This window comes from Penicillium canariense, assembly GCF_028826845.1.
Source record: "Penicillium canariense strain IBT 26290 chromosome Unknown utg000008l_segment0_segment0, whole genome shotgun sequence".
Classification (NCBI taxonomy): domain Eukaryota; kingdom Fungi; phylum Ascomycota; class Eurotiomycetes; order Eurotiales; family Aspergillaceae; genus Penicillium; species Penicillium canariense.
In genome coordinates this window covers 2,347,406-2,370,324 of record NW_026622735.1, presented here as the reverse complement: position 1 = coordinate 2,370,324, position 22,919 = coordinate 2,347,406, and the positions used below count along the sequence as shown (strand labels likewise).

Here is a 22,919-nt window from a genome sequence, read left to right as displayed (position 1 = left end):
CTGGCCTGCGATTTAAGACAGAATGTGAACTGGGGGATCTGACTTTACCACTCAGGCCAGGATTGTTCATCGAGCATCTGTCCTCTCTTTGTCTTCCATATTAAACAAGGTATAACATAGCAACGTCATTACACGCTCAGACCTTTGGTATTTCACAACATCAATGCCTAAACAACTTCACAGAAGAGTGTGGTCTACTTTACTTGAATACTCTTCATTAGTATGCCATTCTAACGGTTTTGTAAACTAGTTTTCGCCACTGGACTGTAAAACCATAGTTCCAGACTCACCTTGCTTAGACTTGGGCAGAACTGTTTATTATTTAATGATAATAATAATAAATATAGCTAAGTTGTTAGTTTATATAACTAAAAAATGAAGATCTTCGTTTAATTATAAAACTATAGGGGATCGTACAGGGGAGTATAAAGGACTGCAGGGGACTATGATGTGATCATAACTACTTTCAAAAAGACCAAAGACCGTCACGCGGCTTGCTTTTTAATCTATTGTAAAGTAATATACTGGAGTATTAACTGTAGTTAGAGTAGAGAATTAATCTTTTCGTTCCCCTCTAACTGCGCTTCAAGACGGTGAAGCCTCGATGGACTGTTTTGAAACGCCTCTAGTAACTGAGTTTCTTCCCAAGTGGCCACCTCCGGAAACGAAGGATCCCAGACACTATCGTCCAGTGGATCATTAGTTTCCTCAGCGAAAGATGCACCACGCTCGTTATGCAAGAAGGCCCGATGGGACGAACACCAGTGGCTACGGGCATCCCACGGGGGTCACCGCTGTCACCGATACTCTATCTTTTCTATAACGCTGACCTGATCGACCACATACATCGCGCCGCGACAAGCGGGGGCAGCGCTCGCATCATCCGGGCCCTGGTCACAGGATATATCGATGATATATGCATTCTGGCCTGGAGCAGGCGCGCGGACGCCAACATTGGACTACTGAAGCAGCTTCACGGCGCTGCAGAGAGGTGGAGGAGCAAGCAGCATGCATCGAAGTTTTCGATAGCGAAGTATGGACTGATACACGTATGGAAGAAATGCAGGGATCCCACTGCCAGAGGGGCCTACAGACACACGTTGATCCTCCGCAACCGCGAGAGCACCACGAACGCTTCCATCACCATCACGCCCACCGAATCGCTACGATATCTCGGCGTCCAGATTGATCAGTACCTCACCGGCGAGGCCCACATCGACTACTGCCGCGAGAAGGCTGCACGGCTCATCGCGGCCTTACGGTCAATTGCTGGCATGACGTGGGGCGTAACCACGCTCCAACTTCGGCGTATGTGGACAGCGGTTCTCTTGCCCCAAATTTCCTTTGGCTGCCCTGTGTGGTATACACAAGGTGCATACAATATGAAAACTGCCGAAAAGAAAGCCACGGAAACCATTAGATTCCTCCAGTTCCAAGCGCTTCATAAGATCGCCGGCGCCTTCCGCACGCCGTCAAGAGCCGCTCTCGAAGTGTGCCTCTATGTCATGCAGGCACCACTGGCGATGCAAAGGCTCGCCGAAGAGGCATGCCTGCGCATCCACACCTCACCTCTGCGCTCCACGATCATCAACATACGTCGCCCGTCAACGATAACGCATACAGTTGCTGGACGCCAAGCGCTGATCTCACCTCTCGCTCGCATCGAGCGGAGACATAATGGGAACGACGCCCTGTCGCTTAGCAAACTCGAGCTCATTCAGCCCTTTATGGTGGCGCCCTGGTGGAGGCCGCCGATGACCAGGATTGCTCCGGACAAGGATACGGCCATCAAGGAACACGATGCGATCACGCGGGCGCATCCCGAATGGGGCACGAACGCGGCCATCGCCTATACTGATGGTAGCGGGTCCGACGAGGGCGTTGCTGCAGCGGCAGCTACGTCCGTCGGTTGCCGCAGCGCTCGTCTCGGCACCCTCCAGACGCACACAGTATATGCAGAGCTCCTGGGGGTCGATCTGGCGCTACAAATCGTTGAGGAACACCACCGGCCTGGCCCACGGACACTCACAATCTTCGTGGATAACCAATCGGCCATCCAGGCATGCGCACAGCCACGCAGAAGTTCCGGCCAATTTATCCTACGCAGCATCACCAAAAGGATAGATCGACTAACACAGAAGGGATGGCATATCCGAATCCACTGGTGCCCTGGACACATGGGCATCCCTGGCAGCGAACGCGCAGACCTCCTTGCCAAGGAAGCGGCTCACGACCAAGGGGAGGAATGCCTGTGGGACACCCTCGCATCCTGCTTCCGCACCAGGCGACGTGAGCTCGCCCTGGATCAGTGGAAACGGGAATGGACGGGCAACGCCCACGGTGAAATCACGCGCAGGATCATTCCAGCGCCGACGAAGGATATATTTGCCCTGCACGTTATGAGGCGGGCAGCCAGCGCGGTTCTTATTCAAATGCAGACCGGTAAGATTGCTCTGCGCGGCTATCTGGCCACATTGCAACGCTGGCGCGACGAACAACTGGAAGAAAACCCTGACCGACCACCACAGAGGTGTCACCAATGCGACCAGGGGAGTCAGGATGCACGCCATGTGCTGTTACTCTGCCTTCACCCCCGCCTCATAGACCTACGGTGGAGGGTCCTTGGCCTCGACCGTCCACGATCTCTCACCCAATGGTTAATGCAGCCAGAATCGGCTACCAAAGCTGTCAAAATGATGCTACAAACCAGGCTACTGGGTCAATTCAGTGCCTTACCGACCACATACCGCGCTACCCTAGCGGTCGACGCATGATGCGCCAGTCCTGGCGTCTACCTGCTATCTAAAATGGCAGCGGGCTTGCCTTTGCGAGCCACCATCCAAGGCAGAATCTGAGGCCTGTGTGTCTTCGGAGACACAGGAATGATCAGGGGGCATATGGGTGTCACTGGGATTGAAAGCACCACCACAGTCGGGGGTATGACCATCCTTCTGTCTCCACCGGAGAAAACCCTGTCTCTACATGCGCGCCCCGTGGCCCTCAACAGCCAGGGGTAGGTATAGGACGGTAGATTTCATCCGAGCGTTTCGATTCGTTGACGAGACGATGGGGCAGAGCGATCGAGTTCGAAGGGAGTGAGGTTTAGACTGTGGCTAGTCATGCGTGGAGATAGGGTGAAACTGGTGATGGGAGGAGCGGGAATGTGTGGGGGGTTGGGGGGGCGGAAGGCGGTCTAATATCATGTGACCTAGTGTACCCAGCTAGCTATAGTGTCCTGCCAGCAAATCGGGCTCACCGCCTGACAGCTCCGATTATGAATTCATCATCATCATCATCACCAAGCGGTGGTGGTCACTTAGATGCTGTACGGCGTTGCCGCGTGGTTCTGCCCCAAGGCGAGGACGATGCCATATGGGGAACGGCTAAAAATCACCAATGAGTACACCAAGATCCAACGACGCGCCGCCCTCCTTATCTCTGGTGCATTTAAATCGACCAGCGCGGCCGCGCTCAATATGGAGCTATTCCTACTACCCATCAAGCTCCAAATGGAACAAATCATCGAAGAAACTGCCATTCGAATCCAAACAGGGCCAAAATGGGCCCAACCAGGTTGCCTACGCCAGAAGCGTGCAACCAAGGAGACCAAGCTCAGCGGATGGGGACCACTAGAAGCCCGCCGGTGGAGACCAAAGGGGATTCTGAACATCCCTGGGGTCTGGGAGACCCGCAAAGCGTTCGTTCTATCACCATGGGAGGCACGGATCCCATGCGTCATTGAGGAAGATGCAGAGGTTGCGCGAGCCTCTCATGACCGAATCGAGACAGAGTCTCTCTTCCAAGACAGCCTCACGACCATGATGCAAGAGGAAGGAGGAGGAAGCCCGACAGGACAGAACTGCAGCCCGACAGTTCTATCCTTCACGGACGGTAGTGGGTATGAGGGCCAGGTCGGCGCCTCCGCCGTCGCCCCAAGGGACGGCATATTCCTGCGAGGATACTTAGGGACTCTCCAGGAATCCACTGTGTATCCCGCGGAGCTCAATGGCATCGAGATGGCGGTCGCTAAGCTCCAGTCCAACCCGGGAAAAAAGATGGTCATCTTTTCTGATTGCCAGGCTGCCATCCGGCAGTGCAAGATCCTAAGCGGTCCTCCGGCCAGTATGTTCTCACTCAAATTTATGACCACATACGAGCTATCCGACCGCCGGAAGCCGCACAGCACACGCACACGCCCACGTCCGACTTGATTCTCGTCGAGATCCGATGGATCCCCGCACACGTGGGCGTGCCTGGCAATGAGACGGCTGACGTTGAAGCAAAGTTAGCGGCGACCAGTGGGGCCACCGGGAGGGATCAATATGTCTCCGACCACCCTCTACTCTTATCCGTGTCTTCGCCCACCCACACCGCTTCCCGGAGTGGGTGTGCCCCCCATCCCCGTCATCCCCATATCCCCGTCACATTTTGACGATTCGCCTACCATCAGCTATTTCAACCACACAACATGCCTAAACATGCCAATTTCGACGAATCTCGCCTGGCCGAGGCTTGCACAACCGCTCTAGCCCAAAAGAGACCGAATATCGCCAATATTGCGCGTGAATTTGACGTGTCTCGCACTACCCTCTCCGACCGCGTCAAAAAGGCAAAAGCGCCCACTACACCTACCGAATCAATGAAAAACGCCCTTACAAGCTATCAGGAGAGAGCCTTGGTTGCCTGGATACAGCAGATGTGTAATTGGAACCTACCCCCCAATACGCAGGTGATAGAGACGTAGGCGAATCGGGCGCTTACGCGCGCAGGCAAGGACAGACAGGTCGGCAAGATGTGGGCGTATCGCTTCATGGCACGCATCCCTGCACACCTAAATCTAGCACCTGTGAAGCAGAAGACTAAGGAACTGAGGCGAATTCAAGCTGAAGATGCAGGGCTTCTTCAGCATTAGTACGACCAGCTTGCGATTCTACTCCATAATATCCCTGCACGGTTAGTATACAACTTCGATGAATGCGGCTTCCAACCAGGTCAAGGGCAATCGCGAAACGTCCTTGGTTATAAATCATCTTACCCTAACCTTGCTGAATCTGAGCGAGGCGAAACTATCACTGCTGTCGAGTGTATCGCTGCCGATGGCTGGCAGATGGACCCACTATTCATATTCAAAAGTGGCGGGGTCTTCATGGAGTGTTGGTTTGATGGCAGCGATAATCTCCCACAAAACACTATCACTGCTGCATCACCGAATGGCTGGATTTGTGATGATCTAGCCCTTGCTTGGCTAGATCATTTTATTGAATCGACGAATAGCCGCGTGAAGAAGGGGAAGGGGGAAAAGCGCCATCTTATATTCGACGGCCATGGTTCGCATCTTACCCTCGAATTCTTACAAAAATGCGAAGATCATGATATCATACCATTCGGCTTCCTACCCCATTCAACGCATCTTTGCCAGCCACTGGATGGTAAGCCCTTTTTGAATTATAAACAGCAATTTCGGCGTGCAAATAACGAGCTATCGTTTTGGGGTGGCCAGCCCTATAGGAAATCAGAATTCCTCCGAATTATTAGCCCTATACGATCAAGGGCGTTTACCCAACGAATCATCCGCGAATCCTTTAAAGATCGAGGCATTTGGCCGGTTAATAGTGATCAGATCGTTGCGAATCTGTCAAATCAGATAGAAATCCCCGAGCTTCAGTCTGATCTTCGGCCGTATAGTTTCCAGACACTATCACCACCACCAACCGCTCTCTCGTCGTCTAGTGTTGAAATTACCCCACCAAAATCAATTGAAGCACTCCTAAAGAACCAAACAAAGATAACCAAATATCTTGATACGTTTTTACCAAAGATGCAGCGAGATATCACCAAGATCTTCGACCACCAGCGAGAGAAGCTTGAAGAGCTCCACATGACCCAGGATACAATCCAGCGAATCAGAGCCGCGCAAGAACCCCTACGTCGTCAATACACTAAGCGACAGGTTAAGCCGCTTAGCCAGTCAGGTGTATTAAAAGCCAGCGATGCGAATCGATCAATTCGGGCTAGGAAGGCGAAAGATATGGCTGCGGAGGAGAGGAAGCTAGCCAAGCAGTTCGAAAAGATCTATGGCTACAAGCCCACACAGAGGCCTGAGGAGGCTATTCGTAAAGCAGCTGAGGCTAAGGAGGCTGCGACGCGACAGGGAGAGCTATTTTTCTATGATAACTAGCTAATGCGTTGAAATATTGAGTGTTTTCATCAAAATGTGACGGGGATATGGGGATGACGGGGATGGGGGGCACACCCACTCCGGGAAGCGGTGTGGGTGGGCGAAGACACGGATACTGGCCAGCCTCGCTAACGGCCGTGTGCGGCGGCGGATCAAGCAGCGCTGGGCTGCTGAGTGGGACCGCGAAAAGACAGGGAAACCGACCAAACTGTTGCTCCCGAAGCCGGACAAGAAAGCCTTGGAGCTATACAAATCTCTGCCCAAGCACTACACGTCGGTGTTGATCCAAATGCGTTCGATGCGCATCGCACTGAACCATTTCTTGTACAAAATCAGCGCTCGTAATTCTGATCAGTGTCATTGCGAGGAGGGGTCTCAAACACCGAGACACATCCTCATGCAATGTCCGTTGTACACTGAGCAGCGTCAGGAGATGCTAGATAAGATCTGGGCACGGACAGATCTTGGAACGAGCGCTGACTACGACGCGATCGTCTCTCATCCGCAGGCCACCCGCTACGTGGCCGAATTTATGTTGCAAACAGGCCTTCTGGGCCAATTCCGACAGACAGAGATCGAACCAGAGCCAGACCCTGACCCGGACCCGGAACCAGAAGTCGACGAAACAACCGCCAGAGACAGCGAATCTGGCAGGGGGACAGGCGGCGAAGACGATGTGCATTATGACCGCCAAACCCCACTCCAACCTGAGACGGGCTGGGACGACTACAACTGAATACGCTACGCCAACCGGTCACATCTCAACAGTCGAGGCCAGCCTACGTGGCAGCAAACACCAATCGAAGGAAGCAAGCAGCTACACACTGCCGGAGGTGGAAGATGGCGATACAAGGCGAAGGCGATGAGGGTGAAGTGAGGGAGGAAAACAGTGGGATTTGACTATTGAGGGCGTATGGTTACTGTACCGGGCTGATTTTCAGCTGCATTGTATTGAGAAAACGCCGTTCTCCTTTGTATTTACTATTTTACTGCGTTTCGGAGGCGTTCGGTTAGCTCTTGCTTGCGCCGGAGGAAGCGCCTACATAGCCACTGCGCACTAGCTGGGCTGCATTAGTTTGATAGAATTATCCTCATCATCATCAGCAGATGTTAGTCGTACGAATATTATATAACTTATAAGCGACACAAGGTTTATTCGTATTGGTCAAGTGATTATTCGTGTGCACCCCTAGTTGGAAGATCCTCGTACGTTTGCTGTATTTCCTCCTACCTCCGTTTCTCTCAAATAGTGTTACGATAAAGGAAAGAGCCGGCTGGACAGTAATCAGGTGCATTCAACGAAACAACGAAGGTGAAGAAGGAAGAAACTATGGAGGTGGTGACAGCTATTCTGTAGAGAGCGCTTCCACACAAATGGGCCCCGTCAGGTTAGTCCGGTCGGCTGCTCCCATCCCCTACACGCCCATCAGGTGATCTCCGTGTCCATCGTCATATCATACGTCACCAATAGCACCTGCTTCCAAGCCTTCTGATTGGCCCATTCAGAATACAATACTAGCCACCGGGGACTATAGTCCTCACACATAGTCGAAGTTAGCAGCCAAGACGGGGCCACTACTGCCACCAGGACCGGTGACAAGGACAGAGTAGGTGAAGCCGGCAGTGCCGCCGGGAGAAACCGCAGTTATCTGATTGTCAGAGTTCACAGTGAAAGTGGCAGGAGTTAAGCCGAAGTTCACAGCCGTAGCACCGGTGAAACCAGAGCCGAGAATGGTTACCGTGGTTCCTCCAGCGGCAGGGCCACTAGTGGGACTCACGCTGGTAACGACAGGCGCAGGTATATAGGTGTAGTTAACGCTAGGGGCACTAGTACCACCAGGAATAGTAACAAGGACAGGTACAGGGCCGCCACCGGAAGGCCCAGCCGGAGCAGTAGCAGTTATCTGAGTGTTGGAGTTCACAGTAAAGGCGGCAGCAGTAGAGCCAAATGTCACAGCCGTAGCACCGGTGAAACCAGAGCCGACAATGGTTACCACAGTTCCTCCAGCAACAGGGCCACTAGTGGGACTCACGCTGCTGACGACAGGTGCAGCTACATAGGTGTAGTTAACGCCAGCCCCGCTAGTACCACCAGGGCCAGTGACAACGACAGGAACAGGGCCACCGCCGGAAGGCCCAGCCGGAGCAACGGCAGTTATCTGAGTGTTGGAGATCACAGTGAAGGTCGCAGGAGTGGAGCCAAATGTCACAGCCGTAGCACCGGTGAAACCAGAGCCGACAATGGTTACCGTGTTTCCTCCAGCAGCAGGGCCACTAGTGGGACTCACGCTGCTGACGACAGGCGCAGCTATATAGGTATAGTTAACGCCAGACGCGCTAGTACCACCAGGACCAGTGACAACGACAGGAACAGGGCCGCCGCCGGAAGGCCCAGCCGGAGCAACGGCAGTTATCTGAGTGTTGGAATTCACAGTGAAGGTCGCAGCAGTGGAGCCGAAGGTCACAGCCGTAGTACCGGTAAAGCCAGAGCCGATAATGGTTACCGTGGTTCCTCCAGCAACAGGGCCACTAGTGGGACTCACGCTGCTGACGGCAGGCGCAGCTATATAGGTGTAGTTAACGCCAGACGCGCTAGTACCACCAGGACCAGTGACAACGACAGGAACAGGGCCGCCACCGGAAGGCCCAGCCGGAGCAACAGCAGTTATCTGAGTATTGGAGTTCACAGTAAAGGTCGCAGCAGTGGAGCCGAACGTCACAGCCGTAGTACCAGTAAAGCCAGAGCCGACAATGGTTACCGTGTTTCCTCCAGCAGCAGGGCCACTAGTGGGACTCACGCTGCTGACGGTAGGCGCAGCTACATAGGTGTAGTTAACGCCAGCCCCGCTAGTACCACCAGGGCCAGTGACAACGACAGGAACAGGGCCACCGCCGGAAGGCCCAGCCGGAGCAACGGCAGTTATCTGAGTGTTGGAGTTCACAGTGAAGGTCGCAGGAGTGGAGCCAAATGTCACAGCCGTAACACCGGTGAAGCCAGAGCCGAGAATGGATACCGTGTTTCCTCCAGCAGCAGGGCCACTAGTGGGACTCACGCTGCTGACGGCGGGCGTAGCTACATAGGTGTAGTTAACGCCAGCCCCGCTAGTACCACCAGGACTAGCGATAATGACAGCAACGGGGCCGCCACCGGAGGGGCCAGGGGGAGTAACAGCGGTTATCTGAGTGTTGGAGATCACAGTGAAGGTCGCAGGAGTGGAGCCAAATGTCACAGCCGTAGCACCGGTGAAACCAGAGCCGACAATGGTTACCGCGTTTCCTCCAGCAGCAGGGCCACTAGTAGGGTTCACACTGCTGACGACAGGAGGTCTCCCCGACATTATTGATCAGAGTGGTTAAAACTTGAGAGAAAAATGTAGTTGTGTAAGTGGAAGCAAACTCACTGCTAAGTTTGAGGTACAGTAGACATGGACCTGGGAATTCATTCTCTTAAATACACATGAAAATAAATAATAAACGCATAAGAATGTTAATAGCCACAACCAGGCCTACATTTCAATAGCCGCACGATATAAGCCAGTTTGTCTATTTTGATGACAATGGCTTGAGCTAGTAAATATTGGAATGTTGCCGCATCCCTAGTCTGACTTTCCCGTTAGTTCACGCTGATGTAGGAGTAGCCTAGCCCCATGACTATGGTTCGTGTGGATATGCATTAGAATGTTGCCGTATCCCTAGTCTGACTTCCTCGTTAGTTCACGCTGAGGCAGGAGTGACCTGGCCCCATGACTATGGTTCGTGTGGATATGCATTAGAATGTTGTCGCATCCCTAGTCTGACTTCTTCATTTCTTCACGCTGATGTCGGAGTGACCTAGACCCATGACTGTGTTCATCAAGTGACTGTACGTACAGGTTCTAATGAACTTTAGTACCGAGATTTTGTAATCATCTGTCTCTTACTATAGACGTCATAGCCGGCGGTAACACTGTTATTATCTCTAGCACTGATCTTACAGGTACCACCGGTATTAGATTTGAAACCACTCCTAGAACTAGCTTCATAATTATTGATGATGCTAAAGTAGATACTATCATACGTATATACGCTTCTAGCGCAGTTCCAATCAATATTACTACTCAAGTGGCAAAAATAGGTCGCTTAGTTTCAGCTGCTAGCCGCTACCGAGATTTATCACTCCAACGTCTAGATCAATGGGTGGGACATTACAGTCCATCGCTGGGGTAGGTTTGATCAATACGCTTAATCCTTTTTGGGGCACAGCTCTAGTAACTGCCTTTACAGTTATCTCTAACAATTCGGTAACCGTAATTCTACTGAACTAGCAAAGGCTATTACTATGACAGTTAACACCGATGCTACTAACCGTAACGGTTTATTATTCTAGTATATTGCCGCACCGACACTTAGTAGCTTATCGCCTACTAGTGAAGCCACTATTCCTGGCAATAATATAACTTACTAAACCGGGGTTCACAAGAGCTACTAATGTAGTGTTATTTGGATCTAACCGAGATGTGTTCACCATCCTTAGTAACAGCTGAATCATGTAGTTACACCTGCTGGCTTTATTCGTTTTTGTGAACCATGAACGAACTAGTGGGATTCATACTTGTAATTAAACTTAAAGGACCCTGTCGGAAATTAAATCACTGACTAGTCATAGACGCAATGCGGAGCTATTGTTTGACCCAGAGTTTATTTTGCTTTATTGTAGTATTATTTTCGGGAATCGGAGAATAACACAAGGTCAAATGAAGGCATGACTCTTGTACTAGCTTTCCCTAGGAACAATTCAACTATAATGTGGTGTCTGCCTATTTAGGACTAGTGGCATATTCCTGTTTTCTTGTTCAGCCTTACTAGCTAGGGTTGGAAAGCTACATAGTTAGGCGATTGGTGGGATTTGTGAACCGCCAATTGCAAGGGGAGTCCCATTTTATGTCACACGATGTACAAGAGGTCGGTCATATTATCCGGCTAATCAGGTGCTATGTTGTCCCCTCGCATATTTAAAGCACGCAGTTTGGAACCCAGGAAATAATCCAGGAGAATAGATTGATCGGCCAAACCAACCATTATCATGTTTCTGAACCATACGCGTACAGCTCCCATCATGTAATGGAATAATAAAGATCTCTCTTATTAACCAAGTCTGGATGTGCTCGACAATTTAAAGGGAGAGAACTCGACTAATATAATATAGGAAATATAATTGATTGTATCGGAGTAGTCAGAATGCTGTATAGTTAAGTCTAGGTCATACGGAATGGCTTACAGATGGTCTATGCATAGTGACGCCTAACTTGTAGCGTTCTGCAACATGGAATAAATACTAGAACTGTAGAAGGAAAGACAGGAAACGTACGAGGATCTTCTAACTAGGGGTGCACACGAATAATCACTTAACGAATACGAATAAACCTTGACGCTTATATAATGTTCGTACGAATAAAATCTACCTTATTCGTAAAGTATTCGTAAAAATCACCTGGTACTAGTTATCCACATATAGACTGCAATGTATCCTCTCTATTGGATATTGGGTCCAATACCATATCCGCAATTTGAAGATAATGGATATTACTTCTATACTATATCCTCAATGAGGATATGAGGATATGAGGATATTTTGCGGATATCCGCACTAGTATAACTCTCGCTTAGTTATCTATTTGGAAGTGGTCATTTGCCTCTTATACAGCTTATTAATTTATCTTTCAGGAGAAAAAGAATGAGTCCTGACCATACTACCAGCGTTATTTACATATCTTATTCCTTAATGAAATTTTGAGAAATAGTCTTGTATTAAGTAATATTTATTGCCTTTATTCTTGCTTGTGGTATAAATCTTATTTTCAGAGTGTATTAGGAATTTAGGGGATAGAGGTGAGTTTTTGTTATTCTATTTTACTTCGCTATAGAAATATATATTTACTCTATGGCGAGAACGAGTTTATTAAAGGCTAAAAAAGCTCTAGAAGTAAGTAAACTTCGGATAGCGCCTAGTTATTAGTAATCTCTAGAAAGGCGTATATTTCAGCTAAAGTAGTCAGAAAGCAGAAATGGTGAGATATTATTAGCTCATGCTTTCTGAAATAATTAGGTACAAAAGGAGCGGACGATTGTCTATTAAGGGACAATCCACAAACAATACCACAAAAAACCACATAATTCAGCGCTAACCTATTCCAAGGTATTAAAGGCTTTAATAACCTAAGATATCCTAATATGGAGAAGGCTAGTACTATCCGAAGACTAGGACAATAGCTAGCTTAAAGCGTTCCACTTAGAGAAGCCCGTCAACGATATTACTCAGGAGGCCGCCGAGGTTCAAAAGCCCCGTATTCCCATCGGCCGACGCAGTCGTAAGGTATTCACATTCCTACGGATCGTGGTAAGCATAATATATCGTAAATTGTATACTACTAGATTTATACTTACCTGTTCGCGCACGTCGCAGCAGATTATAGCATCACCAACAATGCACCTACCACCCTCTTTAGCAGGTGAACAGTTAGCGTCAATACCGCCGGCGGTGGCCCCAGTTGGGCAGCAGTAGCATGACGAGGTCGAGCTGCCTGGAAAGAAAACGTCCGAGGATTGGCCGGTCTGGTCCGCTGGTTGAGGGGCAGCAATTGCCGTGCTGAATAGCCCGAAGATAATAGAAGGGGCGATAAAACGCATTTCGAAGGTGAATATTGAAGGTAGTAAGTTAGAATAGAAATAGAGGAGAGTAGATTCGCGATGTTGAAAATGAATCTAAGGGTTAGTAGATAGGCTTATATAGTATTATCTAGCTCCCTATTACGGCCTGCTATTACGTATATAATTCTAACAGACAAGGGGTAGATTAGTTCCCCCTATCAAATACGCAATAGTCATATCGAAGTATGTGATCCTAGTTATATCCTCAATATAAACTAGCATTATATGAAGAAGAGGCAATTCAGAATCCACATAGCTAGGAGGTGTACATTCCTAAAAGCAAGCCAGTGCTATTCGTATCTTTTCATGTCCAGGTCCTATCGGTATAGGATAAGAGCTGGTACTTTGACCACTCGGGGAGCAATAACTAACCCTAAGTATTGGAAGGTATCCCTACATCAAGTTTTATTACCATGGCCGATAAATCTACGCTTTTCTTAAGTATGAGACTTGAATGTCTTTATCAGAGTAGCCTACTTATAAGTTATAGCTACCAGGATATATGATGTAGCACGGTCTCGGGCCTAAGATATAGTAACTTCGAAAGATTTAGCCTCCCTTTACTAATACCAGGTCAAAAATTGTGAGAAACTAGAGATAGCCCACCCTTTGCTATGGTCACTTTAACCCTATCAAGGAATGTTAGGATGAGTTCGTCCCATATAAGATCATCTGGCGTTCCTCGAGCGCTAGAAATTATTAACCCCTCGCTATAGTCACTTTAATCCTGCCTAGGAATGTTAGGATGAGTTCATCCTATGCTAAGATCATCTGGCTTTCGTCGAGCGCTAGAAATTATTAACTCTTTGCTGTAGTTACTAGTTCCCCCGCTTGGAGCATACTGGGACGAGATCAAAACACGACTGTCCAGCTCAAAAACCCTACGGAGCTCAGGACCTGGGCCCTGAAGGGCACCCCGCATATCTTGGATACTCTCCTCTCCAAAGTGTAGCTTTCGTCCCATATAAGATCATCTGGCGTTCCTCGAGCGCTAGAAATTATTAACCCTTCGCTATAGTCACTTTAATCCTGCCTAGGAATGTTAGGATGAGTTCATCCTATGCTAAGATCATCTGGCTTTCGTCGAGCGCTAGAAATTATTAACTCTTTGCTGTAGTTACTAGTTCCCCCGCTTGGAGCATACTGGGACGAGATCAAAACACGACTGTCCAGCTCAAAAACCCTACGGAGCTCAGGACCTGGGCCCTGAAGGGCACCCCGCATATCTTGGATACTCTCCTCTCCAAAGTGTAGCTTTCGGAGGCGATGAAGATGAAGACACAACGAGATCATGCAAAGGAGATCGAAAAGCTCGAAGTAAAAGCTTAGCAGTACGAGAAGCGAATCGCTTAGCTTTAGGACAAACTATGCAGCGAAATTGAGATTGGTATTAGTAATACTAACGAGCTGGAAGGCTAATATGATGACCTACGAAAGCGATTCGACCAAGTAGTCATAGACTACGGTCAGGCTGTCAATGAACAGGAAAGCGTTCCGACAGCGCTGCGTTACCTTAGTACGGCTGCTGTAACTGGAACTCAGACTCCCCGACCTTTACCAGCCCTCTCCGATGCTCGGAAGTCCTCTAAGATGCCTGCCGCTCTAATGCTAGACGACGGTAGAATTGTAAAGTTCAAAACCTGGAAGAATAAGATCAGAACTAAGTTGCTATTGAATGATGATCACTACCCGACTATGGCTCACAAACTAGCTTATACGCGTAGCCGTTGTATGGGTAAAGCGCTCCGTCACATCGATCCTTGTATGCACCCAGAGGCAACGAACGCCTATAAAAGCGTCGACGATGTCTTTGAACACTTGGAGGGTGTTTTCCACGATCTAAACCACAAATAGGTTGCCCGAGACCAGTATTTCGAACTCAAAATGAATCACCGGCAAGACCTCACTCATTTCCTGGCTGAATTCCATTGCCTTGCGGAGGAATCCGAGCAGCCACAGGAACTCCGCAAGCGCGACCTATACCGAAAGCTTCCTACCCTACTCCAGAAGTAGGTTATGGTTACGGCTGGCGACGATAAGGTCGACTTCGACCAGTTCGTCAAGAAGTGTCAGATCGCCCCGCGGCTGATCACCCAGCAGATAGCCTCGCGACCCAGAGGCCGCGCGCCGGCCACCGCCGGATCAGGACCTCCAACGCAGACGTAGTCCTCGCGACTACTCCACGACGCAACCCCTTCTTAGACACCACTCCTGCCGAGCGAGCAGCGCTTATAAAATAAGGCCGTTGCTCTGTCTGCCAGCAATAAGGCCACGTCTTACGCGACTACCCGAACCGAAAGACCTCGACCTCGAACCTCAAGACTGCAACCACCGCCACTCCGAATAACAATCTTACTATAAAAGAGGAGGACCAAGATGACGAGGAGTCTGGAAAAGCCAAGCCTAGGGGAAGTCTCCTTCCTAGGCGGGCAGAAGGTGTCCCTACGCTCGCTGGATTTAACTAGAATGACCTTATGTTTAAGGCCCAATTAGCTCTCAATAGACTTTTAGTTAATATCTTATCGCTCGTAGACACCGGAGTAGACGGTTTTGTATTCATCGACATAGATCTAGCTATCCTACTAGGCAAGCAGCTTAGACTACGCAGTATTCGATTACCGCAGAAGTGCCCAGTCAAAAGGTTCGACGGGAGGATATCTCAGCCGATCATCTATGCGGTAGAGCTCACACTTCATATCGATGGCCGACAGCAGCCACGTATACTCATACTAGTGATTAATCTAGGCCAGTATAATATCATCCTTAGGCGCCTTTAGTTTGCCTAGTATAGCGTAGTCCCTGACTGCAAGAAACGATGTCTCTTATAGCCGAACGAATACTCTTGCTGAGGAGGTTGTATCAAAATTAGCTAAGCTAGTTATACAATCCATTCTCCCGCGACTAAACCCTCAGCCTAATTACTAAGCCGATATACAGAGGAGAGACAAAAAAAAGGATTGCCGACGCCCTATCCTAAAAGAACACTACACGCACGACGGAGACCTCCGATAAAACCTAAAGATGAACCGGGCGCTATAAGGTAACATACCAACCAAGCAAGGCCTAACTAAGCCTAAGACTAGCTAGCCTACCAAGATCCTGCCAATAATTGATATTGCAATGATCGGCGCAACCGGATTTCACCGACACGCCCAGAAGAAGGAAACTGAGGTCTTTGTTACACTTGGCAAATCGTCAGAAAGAAGAGTCCATTCAACGAAGATGTCGAATCTGAGAAAGGAGAAGGAGAGAAAGAGAAAGAGAGATGAGCCCTCTTTTGTTCCTACGACGCCTCCGGAACCTTCCACATCACGTGATTGTTCATCTTTCTCTTTCTCTCCTTTCCTTCCTCAGATTCGAGATCTTCGTTGAATGGACTCTTCTTTTTTGATGATTTGCCAAGTATAATACAGTCATGACGCACAATCAGCGCAAGCTTCAATTTGTAGCATAAGAGTAATATAAGCTACTTAACCGCGATAGTAACACCACATCAAAGGAAAATAAACACAATCAATAGAAGCTCCAAATTGCATCCATCACAAACTGAGTTAATTATTGATCCACCAACCGCACTGCGTTAAGCATAGGTATAAGTCTGAGCACCACTAGTCCCTCCAGGGTTCACAACCGTCACTGAGACAGCTCCAGTGCCTGGAGGTGCAACTGCACTGATTGAGCTGTCACTAAGAATAGTGAATGTAGCTGGGTTGGCTCCAAAGAATATCTCAGTAGCTGTCGCAAAACCCGTTCCAGTAAGAGTTACATTATTGCCACCGGCAATAGCTCCACCAGTAGGCGACAAGCTAATGAGAGTTGGTGCGGCAATATATTGGAATACCGCGCCATTGCTGGTGGCAGAAGCGGTATTGACTGTCACAGCAGTAGCTCCTGCTGCTGCAGCGGGGGAGGTTGCAGTGATAGTGTTGTCAGAGTTGATAGTAAAGGCTGTTGCTGCAGTTGTCCCAAAGAACACATCGAGGGTATTGATCAAGCCTGCCCCAGTTATGGTCACCGTAGTGCCCCCGGCAGTGGGGCCAGAAGTTGGAGTGATGGAAGTAATAACTGGAGACGGCTGGAAGCTGAAACTAAGCGAGCTGTCTGTACCTCCTGGGGAGGTAATATTGATTGGAACTGTGCTGACAACATGTGAAGGTGCGACAGCATCTATCTCAGTATCATCAATAACGGTAAAGCTAGCTGCAGGTGTGGTTCCGAATTTCACACTGGTGGTATCCGCAAGATCAGTACCAGTAATAGCAATAGTGCTGCCGCCAGCTGTAATATCCGAGGAAGGAACAGCGTCTGCGGGTGCAGGGATAGCGATGTAAGTATAGTCTAAGGCAGTGCTAGCACCAAGAGGCGTTGTGACTACTACCGAGGCTATGCCAGCAGTACCTGGTGGAGCCACAGCATTGACTTGAGTGGGTGATAAAACGATGAAAGAACTGGCTGGAGTACCAGCAAATGTAACTGCTGTAGCGCCATTAAGGTTTGAGCCAGTGAGAGTGACAGTATTACCACCTGACACTGCCCCGGATCCTGGGAGAAGAGCTGTGACTGTAGGTGTTGGAGCAGGTGCATAGGTATAGGTAGTGCCAACGGCACTAGTACCACCAGGACCGGTGACCAGAACATCGACAGTAGCGCCGGCACCAGGACCAGGGGGAACAACCGCATTTATCGCTGTATCTGAGAGTATAGCGAATGTCGTAACAGGAGTTGCGCCAAAGGTCACAACCGTGGCAAATGTGAAACCAGAGCCGACGATGGCTACAGTATTTCCGCCAGCAGCAGGGCCGCCAGTAGGAGTCACACTTGTGACCACGGGAGCAACGACCCCATTATAGGTATATGGCAGGGTCCCGCTAGTACCAGCTCCATTGGCCACACTGACTGTTGTGGGTCCTGCTGTACCTCCTGGCGCAACCGCAGCAACTTGAGTGTTAGAAAGGATAGCAAAGCTAGTAGCAGGAGTAGCACCAAAGCTGACTCCAGTAGTATAAAGGAGGCCTGTGCCATTGATTGTTACTGTGTTCCCACCAGATGCTGGCCCACTAGTTGGAGAAAGGGAAGTAATAACCGGAGCAGCAATCGCAATATAAGTGAAATTCACTGCTTGAGTGCTGGTGCCATTGGCAGTGGTTACCGCAACCCGCGCTGCACCAGTACCATGTGCTGGTGTTGTGACAGAGATCGATGTTGGGGTACTTGAGTTAATAGTAGCACCAGTGCCACCAAAGGTAACTGTTGTGGGGGTGGCAAGATTAGTACCAGTGATAATCACTGTTGTGCCACCGGTGCTAGGGCCAGAAGTTGGATTAATTCGACTAATAGTTGGTGCAGACATTGTTGTTCGGGAGAATCAAGCGTTAAGCTTAAAAGTAATTGTAGTTATGTAAGTGCAACCAAGTTCAATGTGCTCTTGTGAAGTTGGATGGGCATTAAATTGAGGGAATTACTTTCTTTAAATACATAAAAGAATGAACAAGGGAGGGGTAGTAATGGCCATAATCGCAAGGAGTTAAAGTCATACGGCGTAGTCATACGGCGTAGTCATACGGCGCGAGCCGGTTTCGCCAAGTTCCAAGGCATTCCCCTCGTCTGTCGAAGTGCATTCGTGTTGTCACATCCTAGACCTTGGCTATGTACTTCGCTGGGGGACGTGCGGGCCAGGAATGACCCCATGATGTGGCCCTAGTCTGTCGAAGTTGCATTCGCATATTTGTTGCCTCCTAGACCTTGGCTATGCACTTCGCTGGGGGACGTGCGGGCCAGGACTAACCCCATGATGAAGCCCTTGTCTGTCGGAGTGCATTGGTGTGTTGTCACATCCCAGATATTGGCTATGCTCTTCGCTGACACTTGACGTACGAGTGAGCTTACCCTATGACTATGACCCTCGAGTGTCAAAAAGTATCACATCTTTGCTGTATGCGCTTGCTTTTTTCCATGAGGCTTAATATACAATGACCTCTATCTGCTGCGTACTTCCTGCTTGAGCTGAGCCGACTTATTCCATGCGCCCGCGTGATAGTCAATTTGAAAACGTTGCAGATACTACGTATAATTCTAGCTTTAGCGAGTAAGATAAACTTACTAAGCTAAATGATTGATCCCTTTGTGAGATCCCTCTTTCCATAACAGAGTCCCTAGGCCAACTAAGTCTTATAATATACCATCAGCGTCAGCGATGATATATCGAAGATCTAGGAGGCAATAATATGCGAATGCACTTCGACAGAGGAGGGCAATGCCTTCGAACTTGGCGAGACAGGTTTATACTGTATGACCATTGGATTTCATAACTCCTTGTGATTATGGCCTACCACCTATTCATCCCTTGTTTATTTTTACTTTTGTTTAACGCGAGCAACTCTCTCTCGTGTTCGATGTGTATCTCGCGCAATCCTGCAATGTAACGATGTAATTATGGCACGGAAGCAAGGATGTACTGAAACCCATGACTGTGGTCCCCTCGTATGCGATATGCATGTCGCCGAATCCGATGCCACGACTATGCCATCATTTGACGCCAGGTAAGGGTGGCCGTGCCCTTCTGATCCTAGTGCAGAAGATTTTGGATATATGCGTTTGCTTTTTCTTACAATCTCCCTTTACGCTCTTTGTAGTACTACATTCTGGATCATACTCCTGAGACTGATGTCTCGTAATGCGGCTGGCCGATAAGAATACACGTACGAAGGAATAGTGTTGAACTTAGCCATCCCATATTGGCTACTTACGCTCTTAAGTGAATCGGCGGCCATCTAGATGGTAAGTTGGTAAGTTGAGATGTCTTTCTACATTCAAGTATTAACCTTATGTTAATCCGAGGTAGGGGTAATAAATTGTTCGGACTAAAATCACGTTCAGGCTTGGAAGGTAATTAAATCTTGGGATAAGCTGCCGTGTGCCAGTTAGAATCCCACTAACTGCACGTTGTAACTAATGCGGATAGTGATTGGACAACCTGGAGCTGAGACCTGCTCAGCTCAAAAGCGCGCAGTCTCCCTTTTCGACTTGAGAACAGAAATTGTTTTATATCTAAACATGCCCGTACCTACTATCACTCAAATCATTCCTACAATTGGCCCTACTGCTGGCGGGAATACAGTGTCCATCAGCGGTTCTGGTTTCATGAATATCACGGCTGTGACTTTCGGCCCTACTGTCGCTACCTCATTCACTGTGGTCTCCAGCACAGCAATAAACGCTGTTGTCCCGCCCGGTCCTGCCGCTGGCGGTGCTGTCTCTGTCCTCGTCACCGGACTCGGCGGCACTAGTGCCGCAGGCACTACATATACCTACATGGTCACTCCTATCGTCAGCAATGTGAGTCCAAGTAGTGGCCCTGCTGCTGGCGGGAATACAGTGTCCATCAGCGGTTCTGGTTTCATGAATATCACGGCTGTGACTTTCGGCCCTACTGTCGCTACCTCATTCACTGTGGTCTCCAGCACAGCAATAAACGCTGTTGTCCCGCCCGGTCCTGCCGCTGGCGGCGCTGTCTCTGTCCTCGTCACCGGACTCGGCGGCACTAGTGCCGCAGGCACTACATATACCTACATGGTCACTCCTATCGTCAGCAATGTGAGTCCAAGCAGTGGCCCTGCTGCTGGCGGGAATACAGTGTCCATCAGCGGTTCTGGTTTCACGAATACCACGGCTGTGACTTTCGGCCCTACTGTCGCTACCTCATTCACTGTGGTCTCCAGCACAACAATAAACGCTGTTGTCCCGCCCGGTCCTGCCGCTGGCGGCGCTGTCTCTGTCCTCGTCACCGGAAGCGGCGGCACTAGTGCCGCGAGCACCACCTATACCTATACAGCCACTCAAATTCCTACCATCACGGGGCTTATCCCCCCATCTGGGCCAGTATCGGGTGGGAATACTGTTACAATCATGGGCTCGAACTTCAACACCCCTAGTGCAGTTACATTTGCCGGACATGCAGCCAGTTCGTTTACTGTCCTATCACCTAGTGAAGTAAAAGCTGTTGCTCCACTAGGTACTTCTGGGATAGCTCCTGTAGTTATCACAGCGCCTGTTGGTGCTAGCGCTGGTTTTAATTACACTTATATTGCCTTACCTGCACCGACTACAGTGTTTCCTACCGCGGGTGTTATAGCTGGCGGGGAATTGGTCACTATCACCGGTACTGGTCTGACAGGTACTATGAACGTGGCTTTTGGAACCGTTATTGCAACAGGCTTTACGGTTGTTAATGACAAGGAACTCGATGTTATGGCACCAATGCACCTCGTTGGCACGGTGCCAGTTTATATTACCTCCCCAGGAGGTACAGACAGCTCGCTTAGTTTCAGCTTCCAGCCGTCTCCAGTTATTACTTCCATCACTCCAACTTCTGGCCCCACTGCCGGGGGCACTACGGTGACCATAACTGGGGCAGGCTTGATCAATACCCTCGATGTGTTCTTTGGGACAACTGTAGCAACAGCCTTTACTATCAACTCTGACAACACTATCACTGCAACCTCCCCCGCTACAGCAGCAGGAGCTACTGCTGTGACAGTCAATACCGCTTCTGCCACTAGCAATGGCGCGGTATTCCAATATATTGCCGCACCAACTCTCACTAGCTTGTCGCCTACTGGTGGAGCTATTGCCGGGGGTAGGAATGTGACGCTGACTGGAACGGGTTTCACAACTACTATATATGTGGTATTTGGAGCAAACCCAGCTGTTTTCAGTGTGCTCAGTGATACCCTGATTACTGCAATTGTTCCCTCGGGGACTGGAGCGGTTTCTGTAACTGTTGTGAACCCTGGAGGAACTAGTGGTGCTCAAATATACACTTACTCTTAAAACCCTTAGTTGAAACAGTCACTAATAGGTTAAGGGAGTAACGTGCAGTTATTGGTTCATACTTCCATTTTATTCTTATACAGCGTTCACGTTGCAGTTTCAAGACGGAAGCTATGAACAGACTACCCTAGTGATAGAAGCATGTTAAATTGTAAGTTAAAGGTCACAATGGAAACGCAGGTCTCGGCTGTTACTTATTTATCCTCCCGACCTCAGGGATCTATAACTCATGAATGGATGGATCCTCAGTTGGAGCGTTTTTGTTATCGGAGGTCAAGTCTTATTCCAGATTTCATTTGTTTCATAGTTCTATTCATATTTCCTCCGAACACGATGCTATAGTAATACAAGGTGCCTGGTCACGGTCGGCTGAACATACTTGCCCCAGAAGGCCCTTTCAATTTTATATAGTGACTTAGAAGCGGTATAAAGTGCCCTTAAAATGGAATCGATTGAGCACTCAAAGGGCCAAGGGATGTCTGGCTAGGTGCTGGGATACCAGCAGCGTTCTAAATGAATACTTCTGTCTGGCTAACTAGCTGCAAACCTTCAGCAAATAGGAAAAGTAGAGCAGAATATCACAGTATAGACACCCTAGGTCTCCAAAAGAAGTTCTCTGCTTGTACCGTGCACTATAGGTCAAATAACCTGTGTCACCAATGGAAGTTCAGTTCGTTAACATTTCTAGAATGTAATATAGGGCTCTCCCGTGGACCTTGTCGGGGTTGTGCTTATAACTGTTATCTCTACCGTAAGTTTGGATAACTGGCAGGTGGCAATATTAGACTGCGGCAACATCCTCAATATCCTTGGATATCCACATATCCTCTCCGCAAATTGCGGATATAGCATGTCACCCAATATCCGCAATCCTCAATTTTGTGGATATAGTATGCTACCCAATATCCTCTGGATATTTGAGGATATCTAGTGGATATCAAACAGGATAAATATGCCAAGATTATTACCTGTTCACGTAATTATTTTAGATTTGAAGAGCAGTGCCAAAAACACACCCCCAAATTACTACCCTCACACCCACCCCCCACCCCAAATTTAGTTAGCGTTGTTTTTTTAATGCCCCCCCCCCCTTTTTTTCTGCCTCCTTACTGTCATAACATCTACACAGAGCTAGTCCTAATTAGGAAGAAGAGGCAATTCGAATTTTATCGCGGAAATCAACGCATCTCGCTGAGCTGGCTATAGATGCATAACCTGCGTCATC

General features: G+C 49.0%; 5 protein-coding genes across 5 annotated transcripts; 2 read left to right on the top strand and 3 right to left on the bottom strand.

The window, feature by feature from the left end:
• Positions 1 to 4,468: 4,468 nt before the first annotated feature.
• N7482_010768 (transposase) lies at positions 4,469 to 6,178 on the top strand (the record flags this gene model as incomplete). The annotated part of the gene is made up of 3 exons (XM_056692892.1): positions 4,469 to 4,700; positions 4,770 to 4,911; positions 5,614 to 6,178. 3 exons carry the CDS (start codon positions 4,469 to 4,471, stop codon positions 6,176 to 6,178), a joined length of 939 nt encoding a protein of 312 aa, XP_056538849.1.
• Positions 6,179 to 7,716: 1,538 nt separating this feature from the next.
• Positions 7,717 to 9,516, bottom strand: N7482_010767 (beta strand repeat-containing protein; the record flags this gene model as incomplete). Its single annotated transcript, XM_056692891.1, has 1 exon — positions 7,717 to 9,516. The coding sequence occupies one exon, from the start codon at positions 9,514 to 9,516 to the stop codon at positions 7,717 to 7,719; it is 1,800 nt and encodes a 599-aa protein (XP_056538848.1).
• Positions 9,517 to 12,446: 2,930 nt separating this feature from the next.
• On the bottom strand, positions 12,447 to 12,844 carry N7482_010766 (uncharacterized protein; the record flags this gene model as incomplete). The annotated part of the gene is made up of 2 exons (XM_056692890.1): positions 12,447 to 12,542; positions 12,602 to 12,844. 2 exons carry the CDS (start codon positions 12,842 to 12,844, stop codon positions 12,447 to 12,449), a joined length of 339 nt encoding a protein of 112 aa, XP_056538847.1.
• Positions 12,845 to 16,445: 3,601 nt separating this feature from the next.
• Positions 16,446 to 18,215, bottom strand: N7482_010765 (beta strand repeat-containing protein; the record flags this gene model as incomplete). Its single annotated transcript, XM_056692889.1, has 1 exon — positions 16,446 to 18,215. One exon carries the CDS (start codon positions 18,213 to 18,215, stop codon positions 16,446 to 16,448), a length of 1,770 nt encoding a protein of 589 aa, XP_056538846.1.
• Positions 18,216 to 19,918: 1,703 nt separating this feature from the next.
• N7482_010764 (beta strand repeat-containing protein) lies at positions 19,919 to 21,694 on the top strand (the record flags this gene model as incomplete). Its single annotated transcript, XM_056692888.1, has 1 exon — positions 19,919 to 21,694. One exon carries the CDS (start codon positions 19,919 to 19,921, stop codon positions 21,692 to 21,694), a length of 1,776 nt encoding a protein of 591 aa, XP_056538845.1.
• Positions 21,695 to 22,919: the final 1,225 nt, after the last annotated feature.